This window comes from Hipposideros armiger, unplaced genomic scaffold (genome assembly GCF_001890085.2).
Source record: "Hipposideros armiger isolate ML-2016 unplaced genomic scaffold, ASM189008v1 scaffold_677, whole genome shotgun sequence".
Classification (NCBI taxonomy): domain Eukaryota; kingdom Metazoa; phylum Chordata; class Mammalia; order Chiroptera; family Hipposideridae; genus Hipposideros; species Hipposideros armiger.
The window spans coordinates 220,615-229,263 of NW_017732027.1; the positions used below are offsets into that span (position 1 = coordinate 220,615).

At 62.6% G+C, this 8,649-nt stretch overlaps 1 protein-coding gene across 1 annotated transcript in view; it reads left to right on the forward strand.

Moving 5' to 3' along the window:
* SORCS2 (sortilin related VPS10 domain containing receptor 2) overlaps positions 1–8,378 on the forward strand; it is a 186,997-nt gene extending 178,619 nt beyond the window's left edge. Inside the window, exons 23-27 of the mRNA XM_019626424.1 lie at positions 326–451; positions 1,901–2,000; positions 2,686–2,788; positions 3,144–3,247; positions 5,996–8,378. Of these exons, the coding sequence (XP_019481969.1) occupies positions 326–451; positions 1,901–2,000; positions 2,686–2,788; positions 3,144–3,247; positions 5,996–6,060 (498 nt within the window). The 3' untranslated portion in view covers positions 6,061–8,378. The remainder of the gene's footprint in view (positions 1–325; positions 452–1,900; positions 2,001–2,685; positions 2,789–3,143; positions 3,248–5,995) is intronic.
* The last annotated feature ends 271 nt before the right edge of the window (positions 8,379–8,649 follow it).

The window sequence follows — 8,649 nt, forward strand, 5'->3', positions numbered from 1 at the left end:
GTTTGCCCGACAGAAGTGCATGGATTGGGACTTCAGGGGGCAGAGGGGCCCACAGGAGCTGAGCCTGGTGGGTTTGGGGACTTGTGTGGTCAGGAGTCTTGACATCTGGGAGGACATTAGTGGGGGAGGGGCCTGCTCACTGTGGCCACGGTGTGAGGAATGAAATGGCGGGGACAGGTCTGACCAAGTAGAGGCCGGTGTGGGGGCAGAGGCTGAGGGACTGAGAGAGCCGGCTGCAGAAGGGTCAGGAGTGGCTTTCAGGACAGGCCACGAGGGGATGTGGCTCAGGAGGAACAGACAGAGTGGCTCGTCTGTGTCCCCACAGGAGACCAGCGTCCCTGAGGAGCTGCTGGTGACTGTGGTCAAGCCGGGGCTGCCCACCTTGGCCGACCTGCATGTGCTGCTGCCCCCGTCTCAGCCCACAAGGAAGAGAAGCCTCACGAGTGACAAGGTACCTGTGGCCACTAGGCCGGTCCTCCCTGCCCCACCGCGGGTTTGCTGGCCGTTCACAGCCGGCACGGAAGCCTCAGTGGCTCGTCGGCACAGGCGGCCTCACTTCCCACCCGTCACAGCCGGCTGGGAGCTGGCCGTGCTTCTCCCATGGTTTCACCCTCTGAGACCCACGTGGCCTCCAAGGTCACAGTGGTGGGAGGCGGGGACAGCAGGGCCACCTCCCCAGGGGCGCCACACCACTTCCTGTTCCATTTCACCTGAAGCTGGTCACATGGTCCCACCGCAGTGCGGGGGCGGGGGCTGGAGATGTGGGCCCAGGGCGCGGGATTCAGGAATCAGCCCCCGTCAATTAGCAGACGCCTTTAGCGCACAGATGGCTTCCAAATGATGACCCGCATCCCAGGCAGGACAAGCCTGCTGTGTGACAGGTGTGTGTGGTGCTGGGAGGGGAGAGGCTCAGAGGCGATTGGAACCACGTCCCACCACTAGGGCGGCTGTAGTACTTGAAAAAGACAATTACTAGCGTCGACGGCTGTGTGGAGACACTGCTGGTGGAGGGACACTGGCCAATGTGGAACACAGTCTGGCCAAAAGTTAGACGTAGAGTGACCATGTGACATCGCACTTCCACCGAGAGAACCAAAAACGTCATGGCAGCATTATTCCTAATAGCCCAAAAGTGGGCGCAACCCAAGCGTCCATCAACAGATGAGGGACAGGCATGTGGCCCAGCCACGCAGTGGAGTATTACGCAGCCATGAAAAGGAACGGAGCACTGACACGCTCCAACCTGGACAAACCTGAAAACACGATGCCAGGGAAAGAAGCAGCTACGTGAGGCCACACGGTGTGTGATTCTGGGGTACCATCCCCATTTTTCCTGAGTGCTGAGAGCAAACCACAGACCCAAGGTCAGAAAAAAATCACGGTGACGTGTCCCGGCCACAGACGGCGGCAGCACCACGCGGCCTTCCTGTGCTGAGCATGGGGGAGGCATTGCAGCTGTCTTGGGAGCCTCACGTTGCCCCTCATAACAGGCGCAGCAGCCCTGCAGCCGCACCCCAGCCTCAAAGCCTGGGCTTTGATAGCTCGTCATCCACAGAGTCCCCAGTGCAAGATCCACATTCTGTGCGCCAGGAGCAGGCCTCCTGGATGGAGCTCAGGTGCCGAAACACTGTCCTGGAACCCGAGTTTGAACCACGAGCAAGCAGAGTCCCCAGGGAATGTCCCAGCCCCATGCACCCACCTGTGCGAGGACCACACGGGCCACCGGTTCCCCTCTGATCACCAGCAAAATGCCACTGGTGAAAGGGCAACCCAGCCGGGCGCTCGGAGGCCAGCTGCACCCCCCAACCCTGCGATGCTCTGGAGGGTCAGGGCGGACGCCTACCCGGCCCTCCCGCCCGCTGCGGGTGCCTGAGGCCCCTCACTCTCCCTCTGCTTACAGAGACTCGCGGCCATCCAGCAAGTGCTGAGCGCACAGAAGATCAGCTTCCTCCTGCGGGGCGGGGTCCGGGTCCTGGTGTCCGTGAGGGATGTGGACTCAGGTGAGCGCCCTGGACCACTCACCCCTCTCCACACCCTCCCAGCCGTCTTTCTGTACCTGTGGTCTTTCAGTAGTAGTTACCTGCTCACCCTTCCTCCGGGCGGGATGCTGGCCCAGGCGGGTGTGCTTCCGGCCTGGCCTGGGCTCGGCGTGCAGGGAGGGGCGGGCGTGCGTCTAGGCCCCTCAGCTGTACACACGCTCCTCCTGGCTGGGCGGCCAGACTCGGGCCGCGCCCTCCTCTGCAGAGGCCACATGGACTCGGATGTCAGGGGCCTCAGATGCTCTCTGCCCCCGCCTCCATGTGGGACTGTCCCCTCCGGTCACACGTGTGCCCTCTCCCCTTTGGGGGCAAGAATCCGCAGAAGCTGAAGAGCTTCTTTCTGCCCTAGAAAGACGTCATGTCGTGGAAGGGTCGGCAGGTCCCCCCATGCAGCACAGACATGGCAGAGGCCGCCTGTCCACTGTCCAGAAGGATGGACCAGGGCCGGCGGTCACTCAGCAGGAATCTGGGGGCCCAGGGCGGGGTTCCTCGTTCTGCACAGCCTGCCTGCCACCCTCAGCCACACCGGGAGGACCGGCCGGAGGATGTGGACTGCCTTCCCATCCAAGGAGGCCGGGGTGGGCGCCCAGGCCAGGCTGGGGACGAGCCACCCCCACGCTGACCACTAACAGCTGTTTCGTTGCAGATTCTCAGAGGCTGGGAGGGAACAGCAGCTACTGGGTGGTGGCCGTCCTCTTCGTCATCGGACTGTTCGTGGTGGCAGCCTTCATCCTCTACAAGTTCAAAAGGCAAGGCTACCTGGCCTCCCTCAGCAGGAAGGGGTGTGTTTGCGCCTGCAGCGGGCTGCGGGGAGAGGCGTGCGTCTGTTCCTGTTCCCCACCTCTGAATCTCGCTCGGGTCCCCAACACAATGAGCATCTTTCACCCCCACCCTCCTCTCTGCTCCCCCTTCCTTCAGGGAGCCCACTGTCATGTTACAGATGACGATAGAGGCTCAGAGAGGTTAAGTGACATGTCCAGGGCCACACAGCTGGGGAGCAGAAGAGTGAGGATCTGACTGCACATGGGGGTGGTCAGGGGCCCCGCTGGCGGCTTCGGGGGCAGGCGACCTGGGCAGAGCCCTGAGCGCCCCCTTGCCCTGCAGGAAGCGGCCCGGCAGGACCGTGTACGCCCAGATGTACAACGAGAAGGAGCAGGAAATGACGAGCCCCGTCGGCCACAGCCAGGGCGTCCAGAGCGCCATCCAGGGTGAGGAGTTTATAGATGATGAGCTGGACTCGCAGACTCTAGGTAACGCCCGCCCCGGAAACCCGCCCCTCCACCCTCCCACGGGGCCCCCCCGGCCGCCACGGCCAGCACAGCGCACAGGATGCGGGCCGGCCGACCATGCGGTGTGACCCCTCCATCTGACAAGGTGATGGGGCACCGGCCTGGCAGCCCCTGAACTCACAGAGGGTGGGGAGAGGACAGAGGGGGGCTGGCTCCCACGAGGAAGCAGGGACCTGTCCCCACGGTTGCCCCTCAATGCTCCCAGCCTCCTGCTCACCGGAAATGGTGATTTTGTAGGCATCGTGCTCAGGTCCAAGACCACCTGTGCACGGCACTTCACAGTTTACAAGGCATTCTCGTTAACGGGCTCTCGTTCATGCCAACCACGCCCAGTGCGGAGAACGCCAGCAAACACCCAGCTCTGTGTGTCACATCACCGCTAATTGCCGTGTCTTCTCACGGTTCTGAGGTGACCAGGCTCAGCCACGCGGCCCTCTCCGGGTCTGTCATGAGGTTGCCGTCGATGGCTGGAAAGGAGCCATCTCTAAGCTTCCTCACCCAGGTTTCTGGCGGTTCATGTGGACAGCCAGCCAAGCCCCCAGCTGGCTGTCCCCCCGAACGCCTGCCCGTGGCCGCCACGTGACGTGGGCTCCCTCACAGCCTGGCTGCCAGGTTCCCAGGGCAGCTAGCGAGGCAGTGGGAGGAGGCAGCACATCACCCCCATGACAGCCACTCACTGTCACCGGGTCCTGTCAGGAGGCACCCACAGAGCCTGTCCATCTTCAGGGGCAGGGGGCCTGAGTTGGGGTCCCCGGGCCCCTCGCACGGCCCACAGGACAGCTCCTCCTTTCCAGAAAGTGAACTGAGGCTCTGGGCATGTCGGGGATTCTCTCACTTCAAGCCCAGGAAACAGGCTGCTTTTCAGGGCTGAGGTCCCAGAGGCAGAGATGCACTGTCCTGGGTCACACGGCCGTGGGAGGGGCTGGAATTCAGACCCCCGGTGTCCCCTACCTCACCGGTTTCTGTCTGCGCCTGGGTGCGAGGTGACGGCATTGCTGTGAGGCCTGCAGGCCAGCAGCCAGCAGTGTGGCTGGAGAGGTCGTCCCGTTACTGCTGAGACAGTCCTCACACCCCGTGTGCTGTGTCCTCACAACTGTGAGACATCGAAGTCACTGTCCTCACGTCTCAGGTGATTGACAGTGAGGCTCAGAGGTGCAGGCCTCACCCGGGGCGCACAGCCGACACGTGGCTGACCTTGAACCCACACCCAGGTCAGCCGTGACCACACAGCCGTCTCTCCACGTCCCCTGGCCCAGATGTGTCCCTCAGGCACTGAGGTGTCTGTAGCCTCCCGGGACGTAATGACAGCAAATCCTGTTCCCTGGCACTCACGCCGGGCCAGGCCCAGGCTCAGTGCTTCCCCGACGTGGGCAGCTGACTGGTAAGGTGCCCGTCTGACGGACGAGCACGCTGACGTTCACAGTGGCCTCTCAGCGCCCAGGCACTTAGCCGATACGGGGAGCCAGTGCCAAGCCCAGCTCCGCGGCTCCAAAGCCAGTGCCCCCCAACTGCTGCAGGCTCACGCCATCACCCTGTGTGCCCCCCCATGGCTGCAGCCCCCAGGCTCACGCCATCACCCTGTGTGCCCCCCCAACTGCTGCAGGCTCACGCCATCACCCTGTGTGCCCCCCCCCACGGCTGCAGCCCCCAGGCTCGCGCCATCACCCTGTGCGCCCCCCCATGGCTGCAGCCCCCAGACTCACGCCATCACCCTGTGCGCCCACAGACCCCTCCACCAGGGCTCCCCACCCGGGGCAGGACTGTCAGTGTGTAGAGCTTGGGGTCATGCTCCCCCCGCCCTGATGCTGGCGGCATTACAGCCCCGTAGTGCGTCCTGCCTCTGGCAGCCGTTGGCTGCCAAGCTCCTGAGGAACAGGAACAGTGTGATGACAGCACATCGTCTTAATCGAGCCCTCAGGATGTGCCAGGCGCTGCCCCAGTCTTCAGGAACATTTTCCCTCAGAGCCCCCACTGTGGGCCCTGCAGGGAGGCACTGTTACCATCCCCGGGTTAACAGATGCCAAAACCCAGGCCGCTAGGTGACAACCTTGATGGGCCAGCAGTAAGGCCCGTGGCACTGTGCCGCCTGCAGCCTGGCTGGCACCAGAGCCCTCAGCCGCTTTCTGGGGGACAGAGCAGGTGCAGGGCCTGCCCACGCCAGCTCCTTCCTGCGGACCACACCTCTGTCCTCCGGTCTCCTAAGGAATTCCCCCCACCCCCAGCCTCCCAACTCAGCGCTGTTTCCGACCACTGTCCCTCACTGTCCCCCTCTCCTGCTGTGTCCCAGGGCCGTACCACATTGGGCCCCACAGTTCCCACTGCCGGGAGGGGGCACAGCCCCTCCTGCAGCCCCCTGCCGCCAATGACGAGGTCGGGGTGCAGCAGCTCACGGCCAGCCTTGGCTCACCTCCGGAGGCCTGTGGGGGCCACTGCTTGTGCCGACACCGGGAGAACCCACTCTCAGTCACCCACCAGGAGACGTGAGACCCCAGCACCTCCGCCTTGCGTTCCGGCATGACCCACATGGCCGAAGGAACTGCAGATGCCCACCGCACGTTGGCTCCATGGCACTGCTGAGGCCACCACTGTCCTGCATGGCCCCTTTCTCTCCTCTCTGCCCCTCCAGCAACGGGCCGGTGCTCACAGGTGGGCATGTCTGTTTCCTAGGGAACCACTCCGGCGTGGTCCTGAGCATCAACTCCCGGGAAATGCACAGCTACCTGGTGAGCTGATGCCCGTGGAGGCCCCAGCCCAGGACAGTCTCCTCTGTCGCTTCGTCCCCGTGGAGGGCACAGAACCACAGACGTGGCCGGCACTGGTGCTGAGACTGGCATCCTCTCAGAGACCTACGGAAAAGCCACCTCCAGCTGACCCCACGCGAGGCAACAGATGCGCCCCCGTCCACTTCCAGCCCACAGGACACATGGGGGACCAGCTGACCCCTGCCCTCCCCAGACGCCAGGCCCTCGGCACCACCCACGGCCCCCACCCTGACCGGGCACTCCCCTGCCCCTGGGCAGCTGGCCTGGCTGCCCCACACGCCACGGCCCAGCCCAGGGCCTGACCTCTGGCGGCCAGTGCTGGTCCCCCTGGGACAGAGAGCCGAGCGGCCCTCCCAGACGCAGACCCGCCCGGTCACGCTGCCCCGCAGGCTCCTGCGGCCGCACAGGGACACCGAGGGCCTGCTTTCTCCTCCGTAAGCCCCTCTCCAGAGGGGTGTACCCACCCCTGCATGGCCCTCTCTCTGCAGGGGGTCCACCCCCCAGAGTCCAGAAAGCTGTGACCCAGGCCCCCCACCAGCCCCTCCATGCCTCCTGCCCCCCCTTTTTAAACTGCGGATAATGTAAATACCTCTCCAGGTAGCTGGTTTTTATTTTTAACTTCTATTTTTATGGCCAGATGGTGCCATCTGGGTGGTTTTATCAGTGCCCCACTCACGGGCACCCCTTTTCCAGAATGCCCAGATCTGCCCCCTCTGCCTCTCCGGGAAGCATCTCTGCTCCCTGGCCCAGAAGGGCAAAGGCTGGCGGTGGCTTTCCCCCTGGCGGGGGCCACGGAAACCTGCACTTCCGCAGCCAGCCAGCAGGAGGCGCCCCGCCCCCCCCCACCCCTCCCGCAGGCCCGCCTGCGCCCAGCAGCTGTGGTGGGACCTGCCTATGGATGCGACGTTCGCTGTACTTCCTTATAGCTTCAGGGAGCCGTGTAGAAACCCAGGAACCAGAGAGGTTTTTGATTGGAGAGCCAGTAGGACCACCCAGGAGTGAGCCCCTCATTTTGAAGATAAACCAAGGCCCAGAGAGGGGGTGACTTTCCCAAGGTCACACAGCGAGAGAGCAGCAGAGGTGCCCCAGGAACCAGCCCTCTGCGCCCCGTGCAGTGCGATTCCACTCACACACGGACGCCTAGAATCAGGGACGTTAGCCTCAGGCTACACATACGAATATAGAGGGGGGAGTCTCACCTTTTGCCTTGAAACCAGAAGTCTCCCCCTCCCCCTGCCCACCCCAGGCGGGCCTCCCAGGCGGCCTGGCCTTTCCTGGAGGTGGGGGACACCGGAGGCCAGGCCGGGAACTGCTGGCCTGAACGAAGCCTGCGGGACATTAACCCGTCTTTCCTGTTGGGGGAGCGGAGGCCCAAGGGTGAGGCCTCGCACACAGAACAGCTCCCCAGCACTTGGGAGTGGGAGGTCCCTCAAGTCCAGGGTCCCCGTGTCACAAATGGGGACTTGGACCACAGGGAGGAAGGAGTCACTGGGCCAGGCAGTGGAAGTGTCCCTTTCCCCACCACTCCGGCCCACCAGCTAGGGCTCCTGGGTGCCCCCTCCAGAGGTCACCCTGCAAGTTGTCCTCAAGACCCTCCTTGGGGACAAGCTGGGCCCAGGGACCAGTGCGTGGAGCTGGCAAGGATGGTGTGGGAAAGGCCTGGGTTCCCCGGACCTTTGCCATGAGCCCCCCTTCCCCACCCAGCCCTCGTGCAGCCTCCAGAGACCCTAGGGGAGCCCTGCTCCGTCTCCCCCACCTGCCTGTCCCGTGAGTGTCAGACACAATCCAGGCCCAAGCTCAAGTCAGCATGGAGTCCTCCCCCCAACTCACCAGTGCCTGCGTAGCCACCCTTTCACCTTTGACCACTCGACTTCATTCTCTGCTGTTTGGGTAGGGTTCCCCCTAGTTATTTGAGTTTTTCTTCTATTTGGTGTCATTATTTCTATTAAGAATATTTTGGGTGTGTGGACCCAAGAACCTGGGAATAAGGTGGCATCTGATGTACCCCTATACTTTTCCATCCCCATAATCATATAGCTTGACACGTAGGTCCATGGGTTTATCTGGTTATACATTGGAGATTCTATATATTTGATGTACAGGCACATATAGGCCCCTGGGAGTGAACGCAACCGGCTCCGGGCAACTGAGGTTACATGCGACCCGGTGATGCCATACTTGGTATATGCACATAACAAAATGTGACAAATTCTATCTTATTTTTCCTTTTTAAAAATCAATAAATCATTTGTGATGCTTTTAACAAAAATTAAATGAATACGATCAGTCTTGGCCTCATTGTGAAGCTATTTCTCAACATTTCGCTAAAAGCACATGCGTGTACACACAGGCCTAGAATTGTGGTCCTGGCGGCCACGTGGCTGGGCACCGTGAGAGGAACCGGGAGCGCTACTGACCTGCCAGGAGAGGCTGCCGTGCCAGGAACCTTCTCGTCACTGGACCCAGAACACGCCACCTGCAAAGCAGTGCTGTCCCTGTCAGCTCCCAAAGCGCTCTCACCTGCTGCCTACTCCCCTCAAGGCCCGCAGGAAGGCCCAG